The sequence below is a fragment of the Lissotriton vulgaris genome, chromosome 7, assembly GCF_964263255.1.
Source record: "Lissotriton vulgaris chromosome 7, aLisVul1.2, whole genome shotgun sequence".
In the NCBI taxonomy this organism is placed as follows: Eukaryota; Metazoa; Chordata; class Amphibia; order Caudata; family Salamandridae; genus Lissotriton; species Lissotriton vulgaris.
Window position 1 is genome coordinate 412,529,189 of NC_141695.1, and position 24,011 is coordinate 412,553,199.

Here is a 24,011-nt window from a genome sequence, read left to right on the forward strand (position 1 = left end):
AGGGACCACCCGCCATAAGGGCGGGGGTCCTGAGGGTGGCATTGGGATGCGCCCGCCGCAGTGGCGGGCGCATCCTGTATTTTTACCATTGCGGTGTGTGGTGCTGAAAGTGCCGCCTGCCGCAATGGTAAAAATGCACGTTGTGCATTTCAAAGCACAACATGACAGGCACTGCGCGGTGCCTGCCATGTTGCACTTTGAAATACGGGGGGTACCATAGATACCCCTATGTGCACCCCCCAACCCTCGGAGTCCCTGGGGGCCTGCAATTGGCCTCCGCAGGGATTCTCCGCCACAGAAAGGCATTCAAATTGGCCCATCATAATATGGCTGGCGGTGTCTCATAGACACTGCCACCATATTATACCTTTTCCGCCCCAGTCACTTTGCGACAGGGGCGGAAAAGCGGCGGACGGTCTTACCGTCAGCCGTGGTCCCCTCCACCTTCCTAATATGTCAGGGGGTTTTCAGGGAAAGGATGGCGGGCGGATCGCCCCCGCCAGGCCGGTGATGGCTACCACCAGCCTGGTGGGCCCCTATGTTTGGAAGAAAAGGACACATATTTAGTGTGGATACCTTATGTGGACAAAATGTTATGGAGGCCTAAACATGAACTTCCTCAAACAGATAAGATGAGGCTCAGGCTGAGGATGAAAAGGTCCAGCAGTCAAGGTGTTAAGGTAACATATCACTAGCTCTGAAGTCAGCCAATGGATTAAGTCAGCTGACTTATTGCCCCATGCAATACATGATGGTGGGTCTAAAGAAATTGTGCTTAACATTACAACTAACAGCTGAAGAGACAGACTGAACATTCATGGCCTTGGCTAACGGTAGACCTAAAAACATAGCACTTGAAAAAAGGTACAATAATTGTGTCTCTAAAGTTTGTTAATGAACATGTAAAATTAAAACTTTAAGTTTAATAAACCTATTATAAGTCTTTAGCAATATTGTCTATTGGGATGTTTGCTCCATGGAAGGGAACACTTCAGTTTTTAGCATTTATAAAATGCATCTTGTCTTGATGAAGACTTCAAAAAAAAATAACCAGTTGATTAATATCTTGAGGACAAACCTACAGAGAAGAGTCATACAAATCATTATTTTTTCTTGAGAAAGAAAAGCCAAATATCCAACTAATCCAGCTTATCTATCGTATGTGGTTTAGACAACATTGTTATATTTGTTTTCTGAGAATATGTATTCTTGGGTAGGAAGATTCCCAATATTGTGATTAAAATATAGAACTATCAAAATATCAAATCTAAAATAAGTGCTGCAACTCTTTCATCAAGGTAAGTAGATGTATACATCCTTAAATATACTTATATTGTCAATATAGTCTTAGGGCCTTATATACAACTCACCCACCAGATCAAGAGTTTTCTTCTGTTTGGCGGCTGTTTTTTATGTTTTTTTCAGGGAGCCTTCTATGAAATAGGCTCCACAAAGGCAATGTCAAAGGCAGTACCTGCACGTCATGGCCTGCTGCAGTCCATGTCGTGAAGGTACTGGCTTGCATGCACACTGGGGGGCACATGTTGTACACCCCTGTGTGCATCCACATGGCATGAGTCACCCCTTTGTTTTCTCACCACCACACTTTTCATGTAGGTTGTACAGTCATGAAAAGTGTGGGAGTGAGGAAACTTGTGATACGCAGCGGCCCCGCCAAGCATACTGTGGCCTCAAGACGTCCACTGCAGCAACCCCACGGACCGCCAGACTCCTAATAAGCCCCCCAGCCTTTACTGTGAATGCCACATTTTTGTGGCCGATATTAATGACTTCGATATTGTGTCATAGAACCTTTTTTTGGCTGTAGAATAAGATGTATTTGCGCTGTGAGAAAAGTGATAAGAATATGGCAAGTAATGAATGGAATCCCCATACCTTTACGCATGAAAGAGCTCTTGGTTAGGTCGAAATAATCACTTAGAAGGGAAAAGTTGGCCATTTTGTTGTCCTTCATATTTTCGAAGGTTGCATGTTTTACCACCAGATCAATGGCCTGCTCATCCAACTCTTCCCCAAGGAACTTACAGATCGTCATCACAGCTCCTCTCAGATCCTGGAAACACAAACAAAAAAATCAATCACTGAGAATGAGGAGGATTCAATAACAGTGTATAACCTTTTACAAGATCTTGAGTTAAAATATGACCACAGTGAAGATAGTGGACCTAAAATTAAATCAAGGTGGACTCCACAGTTGTCTAGTGAAAATAACATTGATCTGTTCTATAAAGCTGTGTTGTCTGATATTGATAAGTGGAAAGACAATATGAGTATCTATAAGAACAATTGTTTTAAAGTAAATCTGTCCTATAAATAAAGGGGAGCCCTTTATGATCTGGCACATGATCAGAGTATTATTGTTCGCGAAGCGGACAAGGGTGGATGTATGGTTGTCATAAGTAGAACAGATTATAAGAATGAGATTCTTGAACAACTTGGTGATAGTAAATGTTACATCAAACTGTCTAGCAGTCCGATATTTTGAGATTACACGTGTTATAAATGATTAATTGAAGAACTGGCGGGAGCAGGTGAAGATGAATTTAAATTTTTAGTGGTGGATAGAGCCAGGTTCCCACTGTTTCTACACCTTGCCTAAGGTAAACAAGAAATTGCAATTTCCCCCCGGTAGACCAATCATATAGAGGATAGGGGGACCAACTGAAAATTTTCCCAATTTGTAGATGTGTTCCTGCGACCATATGTTTCCAACTTGCCTTCCTTTATACGGGATACAAAACATCTATTGAATATACTGTGTGATGTGAAGTGGGATCATGGGATGACTTTAGTGTCATTTGATGTTGTATCGCTTTACACTAATATAAACATGAGAAAGGATTGCATGCTTTGGGGTTTTTTTTGGACAGAAGATCAGTTGAATACATGTCCCATACAGACATGTTAATAGAAATGTCGAGAATAATACTTAGTAATAACACTTTCCTCTTCAGTGACGATTGGTAAAAACAATTGTGTGGTACCCCGATGGGTTCCAGATTTGCACCATCTTTTGCCAACATTTTATGGGTTGGTTTGAGGCAGTGCATATCTGGGGCCCAGCAGCCAAGAGTGGGTAAATGATATACACTACTGGGGTCGATTTTTTTGTCAATTGTGTAATAATCTGGATGGGCTCGTCACAGAAATTAGATGCATTTTTCAAGTTCTTGAATGATAACGATCATAATATGAAATTCACCATGACCAAGAGTTGACAGAGTTGGTGTTTCTAGATGTGGAGTTATACATTGAGGGTGACAAAATTCAAAGCCGTAGGCACCATTAACCAACCTCTTGTAACTCAGTGTTGCATGCAGGGAGCCATACGAAGGGCCAAATCAACTCGAGCTCTTACGGGGAGATGCTACGGACCCGTAGGAACTGTAGCCAGGAAGAAACATTTGACCAGAAGTTACAAGATATGAAGACATGTTTCCTTTTTATTCGAGGTTATGATAAGGATGTGGTGATCAAGGTGGAGATTAGAGCTTGAAATTCGAAACGTAGTGATACATTAAAAGAAAGATGAAATACCAACAAAAGAGATGATATGTTAAGATTGATTACAAATTGTCATCCCCACTCACATAAACTGTACAGTACACTTAGGAAGCATTGGCCACTGTTGAGGATAGATAAGGATTTACAAAGTTGTGTTAAGGAATATCCTAGTATCACGTATAAGAAAGGAACATCAATGCGGGGGATTGTCAGCCCTAGTTACCCTCCAATACTGAGATCAGAAACCTGGCTTCATACCTTGAGTAACAGCTCATATAAATGTGGCCGGTGTAGTATGTGTAAGCTAGCCATTGATGGTATTAAGGAATTTAGCTTCAATGGCTCCAACAAATTTAAAATCAAGAATCATATTGACTGCATGACAAAATATGTCGTATATGTTTTGATCTACAACTGTAAAATGATTTATGTTGGAAGCACTATTCTACCCATGAAGGAGAGAATCATGGAACACTTCAGAGCTGTAAAAAGGAGGGATAATAGATACCCACTAGCACAACATATGAATGTCTGTAATGCCCAGAATAAACATCTGCAATTTAGATGTGATGGCATACAGACAACACCTATTGGTAGAAGAGGGGGTAATAGGGAGTTGAGATTGTGACAGAATGAGGCGCGGTGGATAATGACTTTGGATTCTCTTAAACGTGGACTCAATTTAGATCATGAGATCCAATACTTTCTGGGCACATTAAATGAAGTAAACTAAGCTATACTTTGAGTGGCTAGAATTTGATGGCATAAGCTATGATATAGCGTCTTATCTATGAATGATAACTGGCGTGACAAGAAAGAAATTATGTTTAATATGTGCCAATTGTTCTTAATGATATGAGAACAGAAATACCATCACATATACAAAGAGCTGTGTGTTTGTATCCCTGATTGGTGTAGATAGATGAACAAGGAATCTTGTTCCTTATTTGCAATACTTCCAATGTTTGTTATGGATAAATTGATTTGCTGTGTATATTGATGTACAAACTTTGGTGTGGTCTTTGGTAGCCTTTTTTAAAAAAAAATGCAATGTCTTATCATCTTTATTGTTTATTTTTATATTTTTATTTTTTTATTGAATATATAGATGTGTAATTGTACCCTTTTTTGCATCTATGTTAATGTTCCATTGTGTTGAACTCACCATCTGTTTCTGTAATTAGTGTATTCGAATGGATTCATAAAGTTTTAGGAATTGAGTTGAGCGCGAGTAGATATGTATAGATATGTTATGGAGATAGAGCAAATTTCTGATTGCATTTGTTTTGAGTAAAGGCCTTTGGTAAATTCGAACACGAAGTATGATAACAATTCTGAACATTATTCGATCAAAAATGAAATAGGTATTTTCATGGTTTTTTTTGCCCGATAATATGATTAATGGGTCCTTGTAATGTAGACAGTGGTGGTTACGAATTATGCTCTATATTTTCGTGAGTTAACTTTGATATTTGAGTTGAGGAGAGATGTATTTACGCTTGAGAACAATAAAGCATTAATATACAAGGAACAATGGTCCCGAGGTAAAACCCACGCATTAATCAAACTTCATTGCTGGTGTTGAGGTTAGTGGCGGCCATTTTGTGTATGGTCAGGAACATGCTTTATAAACATTTATAAGATAGTTTGAATTGACATCTCTACACAAAGTAAGATATTTGTCTGCATTTTTTACATATATTCTGTGCATTTAAAATAGGTTAATATAGGAAGCATGAATAATGTGTCCACGTGTATAATTGTAGTTCCTAACGTACAAGCTGAGAACATATAAAAGGGAGATGGTGTTTGAGCACAAAGCCAGTATAATCAGGTGGGGAGTACTCTCTGCTACTCGGGTAAGTTGAGTAATTTTATTCAGAGAGAAATCGGACCAATATATTTATTAAGATGATTTTTTAAGATTTGGTCTGTCATACAGGTTTATTGCTGTTTTTTGGCGCACTCGTTGGCTATATGTTATAGTCGTGTGGTTCGTATATTAAAAAGAACCCAAGCCAGCGGAACATTAAATGTGGAGATTTATTTTTTTCTGTTGGATACGCTTTATGGGTATACTTCGATATACTGTATATGCTGGAGGGACATCCTACATGTTTTCCGGCTCCTCCATTTGGGGAATCGGAGTTAATAATAATTGATACACGTGATTGACAAGGACCATTCTTTTGGTGTAACAGTGGTGGTTTTAAATAGACCATAGTAGGAGACTTATTTTTCGCATTTCATGCCTACTATTTGCAGGTTTCAGATAACCCAGTGTGGTTACTCATTTTGTCCTAGATGAGGACTTCAAGAAACTGATGGTAAGAATGTATACCTAGCTCTGTGACTGGTGCATGATGTACCTCGTATAAGCTGTTGTGGAACAGTATGGTTAGATATATTTACTATTGTTTTTTTTTATTTTCTAGTACATAGTTTGCCTAATATAAGCCTTTGACGTGTGAACTACGGTGGATTTTATGACTAGGATTTGGATGGACTTTATTAGGTGAGCTCAATGTTTTGGAATATCGGCCTGGGTGTTTAAGGGTATTAAGGAGTGGTTTATGTTTCACACATTGTCTACTTGATTTATGTGTTTATTTATACACAAGGCTTTGATTTCTGATATGGCGCTTATTATTATGTATAAGAATGTATATGTGTTTACAATTGCCGTTCTTTGACAAGTGCAATTTTAGGTGAGAACTGCATGCTAATTTGTTGGATTAATAGGTTTTGGGAGATTTTATGATCAAGTTTTGATCACCTTTGAGCACACGGTTGTTGTGGTGTAGTTGATCTTGTTTAAATACTCCTAGTATGACTCAGACATATTTTGTTGATTTGTTTATAGCCCTGATGAAGTCAGAGATGAGGAGGGATCATAACTGACAAAACACGTGTTGGCTGTATGTGATCTGGAGAAGGCTATATGTGATCTGGAGAAGATTTTATCAAAACAATAAGAATAAAATGATCGTGGATAAGGAAGAATGATTGGACTTTTTTTGATACACATGGCGTTGTGCTCAGGGCAATTTATTGTTTTCACTATTGGACTGGTTTACTGGTCCTATTCTGGAGGTATTAGTAGCTGTCCCCATCTTTGGAGCACACTATATTAATAGTCTGTACCTGATTAAGTGGAATACTTGATAACTTTCTGCGCACAATAAGCCTTGCCACTAATCATCCTGTCTTGATTCCTAAGTATATTTGGCCTTGGGTAATGTAACTGACTAAAATATCTTCATGTGATGATAGATAAATCAAGTCAGAGATTTCACACCCCAAACATATGTTATATTAATTGCCGTTTGTGCATTTTATAAGTAAATATTGAGATACCAGCAGTCTTTGTGTGCTTGCTCTCTTTTGATGTATTGGAAGGTTGATTGAACATAAAATGAAACGTCCTAACAAACAAATAAACAGCACTTTGCAAGCTGGCACTATATAAAAGTGTTCTGCACTGTAAACAAGATAAGCCACTTTCACAAGCAAGAATTTCACTCAGCAACATCACCAAGGACTAAATAAAATTTCGTGTTGTCACAAGCAACAACATTCTCACAGGGGGGGCAAGGACAAACAAGGAAACACGATTACCATTAACTCTGTTTACCATGAAACATTACTATGATTCTACATTTCTTCAGTAACAAGATTACACAATTTACTTTTCTGCCCCGGACAACGTCGGGACGGGCTGCTAGTATGTATATAAAACATATCTAAACTTTTTAGAAACACTCAGTCACTGGATGTCGTCATCCGTGATGTCATTTAAAATGTCATCACTGATGTCATCGGTGATGTCACTGACAATGTCATGAGTGATGTAATATATGATGTCATCAACAGTGCATTAACGGGGGCACAAGTTATAGTTAGCTCAACTACCTATAACAGCCAAAATTTCTCTGGTTTTGTATAAGTGAAATGACTAACTAACTATAATGTCCCTGAGACCTGAGTTTTTTTAGTGAAAAAAATATATATCTATATGTATACATATAGATATAACCTATAGTCTTTGCTGATGTCTCACCTTGACAATAAGTTTTCTTTTGTGTTTTGAGCTACACTAGCAGTATTTCTGCTTTTCGGCTATTATGGTTATTAAAGGCTTTCCAGTATCATATTGTATTTTATCATTACAGCAGCACTACTTGTTTGGAGATGGTCCCACATCTTGCCCCTCTGACAATGTTAACGCCTACATCTTTTCACATGTTAATGCCCAACGCCCACAAGGGACTACTTTACCACTGAGGACGCCCCCCCTTTTTAATGTATATGGTGTCCATATATATAGCCTATGTCCATCTCCTGGTCCTCCCCTTTCCAACGCTGTATTGGGTGTTGTGATTGGTGGTGTACTTTTCGAGTTTACCTGCCTCAAAGGACACAGTTCTCTCTTTATAATAGTAGTATAGATACATGCCAAGGTGTATTGAAGAATGAGTGGGTGTAGGAATCTCTGAATGTTTGATTTAATAGGTGCATAATGGACTGTATGAGTGAGTGATTGAACGTGTCTTAGTGAATGCATGGGTGAATGACTAATCTGTGTGAAGGTCTGTATCAGTCTGTCAGTTGGTGTGTAAGTGGCTGTATGGGTTCGTGAGTATCTACGTGAGTGTCTATTTGGGTTAATGATTGGTTAGAGTACCTGTGTGGATGCCTGTGTGTCAGTGTGGGTGGGTAAGGGGCTGTGTGACTCCCTGCATGGATGTCTGAGTGGGTTAATACCTGGGTGTATTGGTTCATAAGTGCATCTGTGAGGGATTTTATTGCTGAGTGAGTTTGCATATGGCTGTATCTGTGAGTGTATGGCTTTCTCAACGGTACATGTGTGAGTCACAACATATTTGAAAGTCAGTATATTTGAGTGTTGTAGTATATCAATGATTATATGTGAAAGTGAGTGATTGTGAGAGTGGCTGTATGGATGAGTGTGTGCTTGTGCCAGTGATTTTATAAGAGAGTAAGTAAGTTTTAGTATCTTTATAGATAAGTGAGGTGGTGTGTATATTGTGTGTAGGTGAGTAAGTGTTAGTGTGATTGATTCTTTGCATAACTGACTAGCTGTGTGAGTAACTCTATGGGTGAGTGGCAGTGTGTGAGCGTATGTATGGGTGTATGTGTGCATATGATAGTGGCTGTTTTGATGAGTGAGTGCATGTATGAGTGACTGTGTGGGTGAGTGAGTAGATGTGTGAGTAGACATAGGAATCAGTGAGTGAGAATGTAGTAATTGGTATTCATGTGTCTATGGTTTAGAGAATGGCAGTCTGTTATTTAGAGTGGGTGTATCAAAGATTATGTTAGGGTGTGAGGAGATGCCTCGGAATATTGCATGGATGATGTCATCAGTGATGAAATCAGAAATGTAATTTGAGATGTCATCAGTGATGTCATCAGTGATGCCACTGACCATGACATGAGTGATGTATTATTTGATATCATCAGTAGTACATTGTGGTCCCGCGAGGTATAGTTAGCTCAAGTAACTATAACGGCCGAATTTCTCTGGTTTTGTAAGAATGAAATGCCTATCTAACTATAACGTCCCTGAAACCTGTGGTTTTTTCAGTGAATTTCAAGGCTAATTACTAACTAAGTTGTCCAAAACATGCTTTTTCTAGATTTTAAACTTTTTTTTTAAATAATGTGATGTTTTCTCCTTTCTAAAATATGCATTTACATATTTTGTTCTTAAGGTGGATTCACGTACCTATCGTGTACCAGTCATGGTGGATGAGCGAAGCAAAGAATTGTTGCACCATATTGGTTGTTGTGTACGATTTCTGTACGATATGTGATGGGTGTTCGGTTCTCAGTCGGGCGCAATGTCACTTGCGTATTTCCATAGCCCCTCTCCAACATATATTTTTTCCGTTTTATAGCACCTCTCATACCAGTGTAGGGTTTGGGGTGCCGGTGCACTCTACATCACACACACATACGGAGACAGTCATACATATAAAAATCAGTGTATAGAAAATGTTACATAAGGTGAAGGGGACTATAAGGTGTAGGAATCACACGTCATACATACTGATAGTCATTTTTTAAGAATGTTTGGTCTGAAGAAGCACAAATCGAGGATTCAGGACACAACATAGTGGTTAGGGTTGACTTTAATAATAAGAATTTATGACCCACCAAACAAACCATTTTTTTGCAGCATCAAAATAATGAATGACTGGAAAAACACATACCTTACTAACCTGTATCATGCAGTTTGCATGTAAATCTGTGACAGCAGTTCATAGCTCACTGTGCTAGATTGATTGCAACACATGAACTGCACTGTAACAAAATAATCTCTGTGACAAAAGGAGTAACCCGCTGAGCTAAGCGCATAAAATACTGTTCTTTGATATACATGCTACACATTATTTGCAGCTGACATATTAACCCTCTATGTTCAGAGTTATCTTAACCCGTTTATTGTTTCATAAAAAGTGCTGTATATACAACGTAATTTGAAGCGCTTTTAAAACTGTCACACTGCTACAATCAGGAACCCACCCTTCCAGCCTCCGAGGAAAATGCCAGATTCCTAGTATCAATCAACCAATCAATACATTTATAGAGCGAGCTACTCACCTGTGAGGGTCTCAAGGCGCTGAAGGGAGGGGGGTGCTGTTACTGCTCGAGTAGCTAGGTCTTGAGGTGCTTCCTGAAGGTGAGATGGTCCTGGGTCAGTCATAGGTGTGAGGGGAGGGAGTTCTATGTCTTGGCGGCCCGGTAGGAGAACGATCTTCCTCCGGTTGTGGTTCTGGGGATCCGTGGGACGATTGCGAGGGCGAGGCTGGCAGAGCGGAGCTGCCGGGTGAGAGTGTGGAACAAGAGAAAGTTGTTGAGGTATTCGGGGCCCATGTCGTGGAGCGCTTTGTGTGCATGGGTGAGTAGCCTGAATGGAACCTCTTGCTGACGATGAGCCAGTGCAGGTTTCTCAGGTGGGGTGTTATGTGACTGCGGCGAGGGATGTCGAGAATGAGTCGTGCGGGGGCGTTCTGTATGCGCTGAAGTAATTTCTGAAGTTTGGCTGTGGTTCCTGCAAACAGGGCGTTCCCGTAGTCCAGTCAGCTGGTGAAGAAGGCATGGGTGACTGTCTTTCTGGTTTTGGTGGGGAACACAGGGTGTTAAAGCATGACGATGAGATGGCGTTGACTTGTTTGGTCATCATGAGGGAGGAGTCCAGGATGAATCCCATGTTGCCAGCGTGGTCCGTGGATGTTGGTGCGATGCCCAGCGCCGTGGGCCACCAGGAGTCGTCCCAGGCGGATCGGGATTGTCCAAATATGAGGACCTCCGTCTTGTCTGAGTTGAGTTTCAGGCGGCTGAGCTTCATCCACTCCGCGACTTCTTTCATTCCTTCCTGGAGGTTGGTTTTGGCGGTGGCTGGGTCGTTTGTGAGGGAGAGTATCAGCTGGGTGTCGTCAGAGAAGGAGATGATGTTGAGGTTGTGAATGTGAGCAATGGCCGCGAGGGGGCTCATGTAGATATTGAAGAGGGTTGGGCTGAGTGGGGAGCCTTGGTGTACGCCACAGATGATCTTGGTGGCTGTGGAGCGGAAGAGAGGGAGGGAGGCGGACTCTCTGAGTTCTGTCGGAGAGGAACAAGATGATCCAGTCCAGGGCTTTTCCTTGGATCCCAGTGTTGTGTGGGCGGGTTATTAGGGTGCGGTGGCAGAAGGTATCGAAGGTGGCCGAGAGGTCTAGGAGGATGAGAGCAGTTGTATCCCTGTTGTTCATCAGGGTCCTGATGTCGTCGGTGGCTGCGATGAGGGCGGTCTCAGTGCTATGGTTGGCTCGGTATCCGTACTGCGATGGATCGAGTGAGTTGTTTGCTTTGAGGAATGCAGTCAGTTGTTTGTTGACGGTCATCTCGATGACTTTAGCCTGGAAGGGAAGGAGAGAGATGGGGCGAAAGTTCTTGAGGTCTTTAGGGTCGGCTGTGGGTTTCTTCAGTAGGACGTTGATCTCTGCGTGCTTCCAGCTTTCTAGGAAGGTGGCTGACATGAAGGAGTTGTTTATGATGTTCCGTAGGTAAGGTGCGATGATGGCGTTGGCTTTGTTGAAGATGTGGTGAGGGCATGGGTCAGAGGGCGAGCCGGAGTGGATGGTGTTCATGACGTGGGTGGTGTCTTCAGTACTGACGGGACTCCAGGTGCTGAGGGTGGTGGGTGGGATTGTTGGTTCGATGGCTAGAGGCGGGGTTTGGGTGCTGAAGCTGTTGTGTATGTCTGCGATCTTGCGGTAGAAGAACATGGTGAGGGAGTTGCAGAGGTCTTGCGACGGTGCGATGTTGTTGTTGCTGGCCCTGGGGTTGGAGAGTTCTTTTACGATGTTGAAGAGTTCCTTGTTGTTGTGGGTGTTGTTCTCCAGCCGGTCTTTGAACGATGTCCTTTTCTTGGTGGGGATCAGCTGGTGGTGTTCACGAGTGGCGTTCTTGAGGGCTGTTATGTTTTCTGTTGTCCGTTCGTGGTGCCAGGTTTTTTCAAGGGTTTGGCAGGATTTCTTTGAGGCTTTGAGGGTGTCGGTGAACCACCTGGTTTTCCTGTTGCTGGTCATGCCTGGGGGGTTCTTGAAAGAAGCTAGGTCATCGGCGCAGTTGGTGATCCATTGTGCGAGGTTCTGGGCTGCGGTGTTGGTGTCAGGGGTGTTGACTGGTGGGTTCTGGCTCAGCGATGTGGTTAGCTGGTCTGTGGTGACTTTGCTCCAGCATCTGCGGGGGATCTGTTGCTTGTGGTGGTGGGATGTGGTCTTCTTGAAAGCGAAGTGGATGCAGCTGTGGTCTGTCCAGTGGAGTCAGGTGGTGTGGCTGAAGGAGATGTGGTTGCTTGCGGAGAAGATGGGGTCGAGCATGTGGCCGGCGTAGTGGGTGAGGGTGTTCATCAGTTGCTTGAGTCCGAGGTTGGCGAGGTTGTCGAGCAGGGTCGTGGTGTTGCTGTCGTTGTTGTTCTCTTGGTGGAAGTTCAGGTCCCCTAGGAGGATGTATTCGGGTGATGCTAGGGCATGCGGGCTGATGAAGTCGGCGAAGGTTTTGCTGAATTGGGTGCGCGGGCCCGGGGGTCTGTAGATGAGGGTTCCTCTGAGTGATGTCTTGGGGTTGGTGTGGATCTGGAAGTGTAGGTGTTCGGCGGCAGAGATTGTGTCTTTGGCGTTGGTTGTGACGCTGATTGTGTTCCTGTAGATGATGGCAATTCCTCCTCCGTTTTGGTTGACGCAGTCCTTCTGGGGATGGCTATGGCGATGTTGGGGGCTGAGGAGGCGCTCATCAAGGTTTCCGTGAGGAATGCGACGTCAGGTGCTGTAGTATCGAGGAGGTCCCAAAGTTCGATGGCGTGTTTGTGGACAGAGCGGGCGTTGAGGTGGATGCACTTGAGGTTGTTGTTGTTTTTGTTGTTGTTGCTTTGTTCGGTGGGCGGGGTGCAGGTTTGGAGGCATGTGAATTTGCAGATTTGGCAGACGAAGGGTTCATGTGTTTGTTTTAGGGTCGCTCGGTAGCAGGCGGGTGAGCGTCCGGTGTTGAGTGTGTTGAGGGTGGCGGTGTCGTATCTCAGTCGCGTGCCCTGGCTCCAGCCGGAGCCAGGTGTTCTGGCGCTGGTCGCGGTCCAGGTGCCGAATTGCGCAAACGGGCTGTCTTTGACGCACCTTGGCTGCGCCAGCTGCACGCCCGCTGCGCGGCCGCTGTGCGGCCTCCATATGAGGGGCTGTGGGAGGGAGGAGCAGCTGAGAGGGGTGAGTGGGGCGGCGAATGGGAACAGCGGGGGCGGGGCCACAGGGTCGCAGCGGCGGGAAAGGTGGCACAGAGGGAAACGGGGGAAAAGTGGGGAGAGGACACAGAAGGCAATACGGAGGAAAGGAGGCACAGAAGGCCAAAAGGGGGGAAATGGGGTACAAAGGGCACAGCAGATATCAAATGGGGAGCACAAAATGCAGAAACAAAATCCAAAGGCAACTAGTGAAACCGGGGAAGCAGAAGGGAACCGGGGAGAACAACGGGAGCAGGACACAGAGGCAATATTGTTACTATACAAATATATTCATAGAGTACATTACATACCAGTCAGCATGGTTGAATTTTGCATGACTTCAGATTCAATGGGTAGGTGCTGTGCTACACTTAATGCAGGCTTTATGCATCTTGCCTGGGGTTGTCTTTCAGTCTACACGTATTGATTACAAATATTTGAAGTAATCACTACATTGATGGAGAATAGACTGGAAAAAAAACGCCATTTCTGACACTGAAAACATTACAAATACACTGCAATGGCTATGCTGCGGGAAAATAAAGAGTTGCTCTGAGTTGAGGATTGGAAGACCGCACAATTTGAAGGACTGGTTCAAAGCTAAGGTATATGTGTCCATTTTGTCAAGTGTGTCACATCCTAGAGTTATTGGAGTTATTTTATGTACCAGCGTAAAGGACAACCATGACTAGGAGGTAATGATATGCTTTGCTAATTATATTTCAAATGTATTTGTATTTGGCTGGGCACAACTAGAAACTATGAGTCACAAACTGCATTTTGTATTATGTAAAATGGTAGTATAGTAGTACTACTTACTTACTACAAAATACAATTCACAAACCTACGGGTATTCGTCTCCATCACCACCCCTCCTATATTTTAGATGGGAACATCCTAAAAAATTCAGGGTTATTACTTAGTATTAAAACTGGGAGGGTCCAGGGGGAGTGGCCAGTAAAAGGGGATACCTACTACTAAACAGGAAGGAGTATAAGAGGGTTGAGGGAAGACTGAGCAGTGGTTTGGGGGTGGAACAGACACCTACTCACAAAAGAGTAAGGGGCTGATTATGAGTTTGTTGGTCTATCTGACTGCTGACCCAGTGCTGGCGGTCCCCCCACTGTATTACGATTACAGCAGTGGACTAACCACAGACCTGCCGCAACTGCCGGGGATCATGAATACTGTGCCGTTGACATGGCGGTGAGAGGCCCTAATGTGTTGGCGGTGCTGCGGAGGGATCACTGAACATAATAGGAGTTTCTGCACTTGTCCAGCACGGTCGCTCCACCAACGCTCCCCGATCCCACCTCCTGCTCGTACCTTTTGCCCTGTGGTATCGTTATTGTTGTGCTTATTTAATCTGCCATTGACTATACCGGCATCGCGTTTCTGTGCGGCGCCTTGATCACTGCTTCTTACACTGTATCTGCACGATTTCAGAGCGCGAGTGTGTGTGAAGATTGGTATCGTTATTTGTTTGTGCTACATTTGCTGCCATTGATTTTGCCATTGAGTCTGCCATTGAAGATTGATATCGCTAATTGTTTAGGCTTCATTTGCTGCCATTGATTTTACCAGCATCGCATTCCTGTGCTGTGCTTTGATTGCTGCGTTTTACATTGTATCTGCCTGGTAACATAGCGCGAGTGTGGAAAATAGCTCCTCACCTTGACTTGCTCGCCCGCTCTGAAGTACATAGCAGCGCGACTCTTACTGAGGCATAATCAGGTTACTGGCACTTCGACTTTGCCCCCGGTGCTGTGGTGCATCTGCTGGCCCTGCCTGGCTTTCCCTTTGACCCTCCATTTTGTTTTGGTGCTCCCTGGCCCGCCCCTCCTCCCCGCTACCGCCTCCCAGCTGCTGACCCTCCCACGCTCCGCCCCCTCCAATATCTATTTAATGCAGATGTCCCTACGCGCAGCGTCCACACACTACGGCCGGGCCGAAGGAGCCCCAAAGGTAAGCCCGTCTATGCCCGTCCGCGCCCAGCGCCATACCCCCTGGACCCCATACCACCCACCCCACCCGCATTACATACGACGCCTCCACACTGCTGGCCCCAAACACCGGCCGACTCCCCAACTGCGCCCAAGCTGCTCCAGGACACACCCATGGACCCTTCACATGCAACACCTGCAAGTTTGACGGCACCAAGACCAACTCTTCCTCCAATAACACCAAACAGAGATCCGACGCCAACCACCTACAATGCATCCTGCTCAACACCCGATCGGTCCACAGCCACGCCATCAACCTTTGGAATCTACTAGACACCATCTCTCCGGACGTCGCCTTCCTAACAGAAACATGGATGAACGCCTCTTCAGCTCCAGACATCACCATAGCCATCCCGGAAGGATATAAGATCATCCGAAAAGATCGCACCAACCAAACAGGAGGAGGCATCGCCATCGTCCATAAGAACTCCATCCGTATCTCAACCAGCTCGGACGTCAACCTCTCTAGCGCCGAACACCTTCACTTCCAGATCCACACCGACCCCAAAACCACACTCAGAGGCACACTCCTCTACAGACCACCGGGTCCCCGTGCACAATTCATTGAAGACATCACTGACTTTATCACACTACACGCTTTCCCCTCCGAGGACTACATTCTATTGGGAGACCTCAATTTCCACCTGGAAAAGAGCAATGACATCAACACCACCACCCTGCTGGACAATCTCGCCAACCTCGGACTCAAACAACTTGTTAACACCCCCACACACCACGCAGGACACACACTCGACCCTATCTTCACCTCCAGCAAACATATCTCCTTCAGTCACACCACTGTTCTCCAATGGACGGACCACAGCTGCGTACACTTCGCTTACAATAAGACCACAACCCACAACCATCCCCAACCTACCCTGCGAAGAAACTGGAACAAAATCAACATCGACCAAATCGCCACATCGCTTCTTCGAAACCCGCCTGCCCACTCATCGAACCCCAACCAAGCAGTCATTAACCTCACTCAATGGCTAACCAGCACTGCCGACAACCTAGCACCTTTGAAAAAACGTCAAATCAAACTCGGTAGCAAAAACACCCCCTGGTTCAACGATGATCTTAAGAAATCCAAGAAACTCTGTCGCTCCCTTGAGAAGGCCTGGAAAAAAGACCCAAACACTATCACCAAATACGCCTTCAAAAACGCCACCCGCATACACCACCAATTAATTCGAACTGCCAAGAAAACCGCATTCAAAGACCGACTAGACAACAACGCCCACAACAGCAAGGAATTATTCAACATTGTTAAAGAGTTTACCAACCCCACTGCCAACTCCAACGACATCACTCCCTCTCAAACCCTTTGCGACTCCCTAGCTTCGTTCTTCCACGACAAAATTGCAGACATCCACAACAGCTTCGACAACCAACCCAGAGACCAACCCACCCAACCCTCTGAAGTACCTTCACCTCCCTTGAACATCCTTAACGAATGGAACCCAATCTCCACTGAAGACACCATCCGCCTGATGAACTCCATCCACTCTGGATCCCCCACGGACCCATGCCCTCACCACATCTTCAACAAAGCAGACTCCATCATAGCACCCCACCTCCGAGACGTCATCAACTGCTCCCTCAACTCCGCCACCTTCCCGGAAAGCTGGAAACACGCCGAACTCAGCGCCCTTTTGAAAAAACCCACAGCTGACCCCACCGAACTCAAAAACTACCGCCCCATCTCGCTCCTTCCATTCCCGGCCAAAGTCATCGAGAAAGCTGTCAACAACCAGCTCGCCGCCTTCCTCGAAGCCAACAAATCCCTCGACTCCTCACAGTCCGGCTTCTGAGCCAAACACAGCACTGAGACCGCACTCATCGCAGCAACAGACGACATCCGAACTTTACTGGACAATGGAGACACAGTCGCCCTCATCCTCCTCGACCTCTCCGTAGCCTTCGACACAGTCTGTCATAACACCCTGTTACAACGACTCAGAAACATCGCAATCCAAGGAAAAGCACTGGAATGGATCACCTCATTCCTTGCCGGAAGAACTCAGAGAGTCCGCCTCCCACCGTTCAAATCAGAGGCCACCGAAGTCATCTGCGGCGTGCCACAAGGATCTTCACTCAGCCCCACCCTCTTCAACGTATACATGAGCCCCCTCGCGACCATCGCACGCCAACACAACCTCAACATCATCTCCATTGCTGATGACACTCAACTGATCCTCTCACTCACAAAAGACCCTAACACCGCCAAAACCAACCTACACGAAGGAATGAAAGAGGTTGCCGAATGGATGAAGCACAGCCGTCTGAAACTGAATTCAGACAAAACTTATCCTAGGTACCTCCCCCTCCGCCTGGGACGACTCTTGGTGGCCAGAGGCCCTTGGAAAAGCACCCATCCCGACGGACCACGCACGGAACCTAGGCGTCATCCTGGACTCCTCACTCTCGATGACCAGACAAGTCAACGCCGTTTCATCATCGTGCTTCAACATTCTTCGCATGCTTAAAAAAACATTTCGCTGGATCCCCACAGAAACTAGAAAAACGGTCACCCACGCACTGGTTACAAGCCGACTGGACTACAGAAACACCCTGTACGCTGGTACCACCGCAAAACTTCAAAAAAAACTCCAACGCATCCAGAACGCATCAGCCAGACTCATACTAGACATCCCGCGTAAAAACCACATTTCTGGTCACCTAAAAAAACTCCACTGGCTCCCCGTCAATAAGAGGATAACCTTCCGCCTCCTCACCCACGCACACAAAGCACTTTACGAACTTGGACCCGAATGCCTCAACACACGACTTTCCTTCTACACCCCCTCCCGACAGCTACGCTCTTCCAACCAAGCCCTTGCTGCTGTTCCCTGCATCAACAAAACCACCATGGGAGGAAGATCATTCTCCTACCTGGCGGCCAAAACTTGGAACTCACTTCCCATGCACCTTCGCCTCACTCAAAACCACCTAGCATTCAGAAAGCAACTTAAAACCTGGATATTCGACAAGTAAGTCCCCACCCCTCTTCAAGCGCCTTGAGACCCTCTGGGTATGTAGTGCACTATATAAATTACTTCACTTGACTTGACTGACACGGTGAGCCTGCCAATAAAACGTTCAGGGTGGTGAGGAAACAAAGGGGGCCCTACAGGGCTATGGGGTAACCTGCAGGGGGGTACAAGTTGTACCCCCATGTGTGCATTCATTTCCTTTCCTGCATGGAATGTAGGACTTAGAAACTGCAGAATGGGAAGATATGCAAAACTGACCACATAGCTCGACTGGGCAGACGGGCACTGCGCAAGGTGGGAGTGCGCCGGAGGGGGCTCAGCTTCAGCAGACATGATCTTTGCGGTTGGGGCTCTTCTTGGCGTTTCCTAGCTAAGCAAAATTTATAGAGTGTGAAGCATGCACTCCAGCTTGAATTAGAAGGAAAGTGAGAACAGTATAATGCTGAAAAGTTAATTTCACCATTCTGGGAAATAACAAAGATAGCGAAGGCACCACGTGACATAAATATGGCTGAGACCCTTCTTCATCACATTTTTCATAAATTACCAAATGTTACTAAAAGACGGCTTCTGGCACCAACCATGCTGTGTTTAATGAAAGATTTAATTGTTAGCATTGTAATACTTGGCTAGGGTGGAAGATTGTGACAATAACTAAACTCTCAAGTCTGAGCAAAAGTAAACAACACGGGACACGAGTAGCTTGCCCCCGATTGCATGGTTTGTCAAGTGTCGATTAGAATTGTTCAGATACACAAAATTGGTCCCTAAACTAGGCCTGGGCGGTAAATTTCGTTCCGCTCGCTGAATTTGCAGAATTTGCAGAATTTGGGTTATTTCGCATTTCGCAGATAATGCGGAACTGCCAAAAATACCGTGATCCACGGCTTCGTGGAATTTTTTGCTTGTTGGCGCTATCAAAATGCGTGTTCGCAATATATTTCCCCCAAGCACGCAAACAGCATTCGCAAACAGGAATAAAGCATTGCGAACGGGTAGAACAAGCAATTCCGAGTATTCACGGAATTTCTTTGCGCTCGCTGATATTTTTTATTGTTTTGCAGAGCTTTGCGTAGCGCAACTACGCAAATTCCACCCACCCCAACACTAAACCACATACACCTATGTTGTCCAGGTAGCTTGTATGGTGTCCCCTTGACCTACAGTCCACTCATTGTTAGGTGGGCGCTGCCCTGCTCCTCACCTGTAAGAAGTTAGCACCACCTTGTTGACCAGCATGATCAGGAAGGAACAGAGGAAGGAACAGAGTCTGTACAATAGTGCAGAGAGGCACTGTGCCAGGCAGGAGTGCGCTGGAGGGGGTTCAGCTTGGGCAGACGTGATCATCGCCGTCCGAGGTTCTTTGGCACAGACCAAATGTAGGAATTAAAAAAAAAAAAAAAAATATATATATATATATATATATATATATATATATATATATATCACAGCTACAAACGATCCACGAATCCTTAATTCGTAAAGAAAGCAGCACACTCAGGGGGTAGTTCCACATAGATTTAATGAGGGAACTTACAGCATACGACGCGTTTCGCCAGAGGGCTTCGTCAAGATATGCAAAGGGTAAGGCGATGTCGAGTACTGCTACTCGCAGCTTATGTATATATGTATATATGTATTTACGTGTGCCAATTGGTTCCCTGCATCTCAGAGCATAGTGTATTTTGCTAACACCCTATCCATTGTACAATACACCTGTTCATTTGTTATGCCCATCCTGGGCGTTATCACGATAGAAGGACTTATTACGCCCATTCCGGGCTTGATTAACCTTGCAACCCTCCAATATGCATTAGGGGTGCTGCATTTCATGTACATATGTATATTGATTGTGTATATTGATTGTTTATCTGTATATAACAGTGTTAGGATACATCTCTCTAACATGGCGGTTCCATTTGTAACCATGTATATAGTCCTTCTTTGCTTACCATTGTAATAGCGGAAGTAAGAGATTTTTTTGTTTTTGATTTATAATGAGTTGAAACGCCTTACCCTTTGCATATCTTGACGAAGCCCTCTGGCGAAACGCGTCGTATGCTGTAAGTTCCCTCATTAAATCTATGTGGAACTACCCCCTGAGTGTGCTGCTTTCTTTACGAATTAAGGATTCGTGGATCGTTTGTAGCTGTGATAAATACAACGGGTACACCCCCGTTTTGGCGTGCACCCGCTCACGAGTGCAACCGGCTGGTGTTTGGAGCATTTGATATATATATATATATACACATCTGTTTTAAAATTATGAAAGAGTAATTATTTCTTAGTGTGTTTTAATACAAAATGTCATGCTCCAGGTGGGGATCAAACTTACAACCTCAGGATCGCTTACGGCAAATATTGCTGTACAAGTACAGCGCTCTGATCGATTGCACCACTGGAGAACGTAAGAAAAATCTGAACAACTCTCTGAAGAGAGTACGACCATGAGTACTGGTGGAAATCTATTTAAAATAAATGTTAAACGTTGATAAACACTATGCCTTAACACACTAGCACTAACATATTGCAAAAATGTTTTTTAATTCTAAAATATGAACACAAATTAAGAAGAAAATTGAGTAATACCAAAGACGAGCTGCTAAAAAGAAAATTACAATTTCTATGACCAACTATAATCCTGTGTACAGACTAGAACAAAGGAGTACGAAAGGAGGAAGAAGAAACGCTGGGAAAAAAAACTCGCCAAGGAAGAATGGAACCTGGACGGGTTTAGCTGAAGAAAGAACAATAGTTTATTTATACATTTTTCCTGTATAGCTCAAACACGACCCGGAAGTATTGGAGCGCTTTACATAAGCACCATTACATAAATTCACATTCATGTTTTTAAGTGCAGGGAAAGAATTTGCCCAGAATCTCCAGATGTTGAATGGATGCCGAGAATCAACCTGATTCCCCAGTTCTCAAGGTGAAACCTCTGGCCAAAATGCTACATGCTCTTCAGTTGCGAGGGAGAAAGGGGAGGGACATTTAACTAGATGACAGAGCTCATTAACAATTACAAATGGGCGGCAGAGTGTGAAACTGTAAACGTTATTGGTCATACTTGAAAAAAGTTGTTTCTTGTTCCACGTAGCCGGTGCTGCAGTTCCTAATGTGCTTCAAATGTATCCTATTTTTTGTTTTTTTCAGGACATGCAGAAGGGATGGAGACCCGGAGCACGGCCGTAGCCTGCTACATTGCCTGAGCCGGAAGAGACTGCAGGGCTTCCTGTGCGACTGCACAGTGCTGGTAGGCGAAGCCCGCTTCAGGGTACACCGGGCCAATTTGGCCTCATGCAGCATTTACTTCCACCTCTTCTACCACGAACAGCTGGGCACAGCCACCTGGGACACGGTGCACCTCAACAGCGACATCGTCACGGCCCCCACCTTTGGCCACCTTTAGCCTGCTGCTGCAATTCATGTACAAGGGCCGCCTGGAGTCCCTATAGTGGGATGGATCATCTGTATATCCCCCACAGGTATCACTATGTGACCCCTGGCACTGCTGAAGAGGCTGCAGCCGTGGGTGTTCAGGCGCAGTGCACTTCTCTTCCTGCTCTGCTGGGCTGCTGCCTGGCCTGTGTCCTGGTAAACACCTTCCTCTTTATGTGCAGGAGTGTCTGTATAGCGGCTGCTGGATGCTTGCATTAATTAGCAGTCTGTACAGGTCAGGCAAAATAAAGTGTGAAACTCAGCCAGTTAATCCCAGGAGAAAACAGGCATTTATAATGAGAGACCTTTTATATTATAAACAAAAGTGTGGGAGTCCAAGAAAGCATGATTGGGGGTGGGAGGGGGTGGTGGTGGGCAGAGAAGTTACGGATTTTGGAAGGGAAGGTGGGGCAGAGGAACAAATGAGTTTGTAAAGTAAAGAGGCCGATAACCATGGAAGGAGAAAAATGACGACATGGCCGTCAGGAGGGGGGAGAAACAAGCTGAAAACAAATCAGAATGCAGCATTTCCGATTTAAGCCAATGAATAAAATGGACGGAAACTGGGCGGAGCTTCCCCCTGCTATACTGTATACTGCATGCCTCGCAAAGCGACCAGTGCTTCGCACTGCAACGCTAAGCGAGACCTAAAAAAGAGACAGGGACTTAAAATAGAATCCCTTTCATAGTAAATAATGTTAAAATAAATGAATGCATTCGGACTTTTTAAAACTAAACATATATTTAGATTATTCTTTTGGATATTATATACAAATAAAAAAGAAAATATTCCTTTATCATGAAATCTGTTTTTAAATAAAAAAAATACAAGTAACAATGTTTTAAAAAATAATAAATCAATTGTAATTAGATTTAATGTTTTGTAATTTTTAATATATGTGACAAAATAAGCATTTGACTTTAGGTGGAAGTTTTTTATGACACCTTAAAAATGTAATTTAATTTAATGCATTTAACTTAATTAAATATTCAATTCAAAATTAGGTTGATATTGTTGTTTTATTTTGTTCTATAATTTAAATTTTTCTACCTTGGATATACATTAAGAAATTACATCAATAATATAAGTAGATAAATATGACTGGCATAAATATTTCATATAAAACATATTTACAATTTTTTCAAAGTGTATTTTTCCATATACTTTACCATAGGGAGTATAAAACTCTGCTTACAGGTGAACAGTTATTGGTGTAATTTTACACTATTTACTTACAATTTAAATCATTATTTAATTAATGTAAACTTAAAGTAAAAAGTCTGTATTGACTTGTATTTATTTATATTTACTTACACTGAATTACATTTACAAAAAGTTATGCACAGAGTTATTTTATATTGCTGTAATTTAAAAAAAATTATGGGCCCAGTTTCGGGTGGATAGCCATCTGACAGCTTTTCGGATGCTTTCCGCCTGACATCGATGGATTCCCTCTGACTGCAGTATCACAGTCTAAGGGAAACCTGCAGGGGTACTCCGCTGTGCTTCTGATGGGCTCATGGAGCCCGCCGGAGCGTCAGAATGACATTGGAACGCAGTGTTCCTATGGCGTTCCGGGTGGCAAACTCGTAACACTAAGGTCGGACCGTCGCTGTGGCGATGCTCATCCATCAGACCATTCTAGTCATAATCAGGCCCTTAAAAACCACACAGATGCTTAGGGGAAGGTTCAAAGCTCTTCCGACAACAGCCATTGTTAAACAATGCAAAATGTTAACAAAGCAACACCAGAAAAACATTTCTTGGTGATATCATTTTCCGAAACACTTACTACACCATTTTAAATTAAATACATAGTACCGAAAATAGTTGTTTTCCAAACCATACAGAGGGATGAACAAGGTATACTCGGAATATTGAAACAAAAAATTGTGGTGCTTGGGAGAAGCTATAAACCTTTGTAGGTGTACACCTTTACTCACTAGAGGATCGAGAGCTCTAAAAAGTTGTGCATTCTAATTTTAGTAGTTTGAGCCTAAGTGAAGGTGACTCAATACTAGAAACTAGAAACAGACTCGCTCAAACTGTCACTAAACAGAAACAAACTAAAAACACGCCATAGGTAAGTAGGTCTCACACAGTGTTCCTTCACTCCTTCTGTACGAAGAAAAGAGCAAGCTTTCAGGTGTTTGCTGAAGTGTCTGTCTCTACTTGGGTTTCCACACCTAACTGGTAATGCATGACTTGTATGTGGTTTTAATATCAGGCAAGTGCCAAAGGTAGCAGATAGAGTATCTATTTGT

General features: G+C 44.0%; 1 protein-coding gene across 1 annotated transcript in view; it reads right to left on the reverse strand.

Annotated features, from left to right (window-relative positions):
• Positions 1-24,011, reverse strand: part of LOC147701762 (sulfotransferase 2B1-like) — a 251,611-nt gene that overhangs the window by 19,604 nt on the left and 207,996 nt on the right. The window contains exon 6 of the mRNA XM_086930380.1: positions 1,897-2,074. Within this exon, the coding sequence (XP_086786506.1) occupies positions 1,897-2,074 (178 nt within the window). The remainder of the gene's footprint in view (positions 1-1,896; positions 2,075-24,011) is intronic.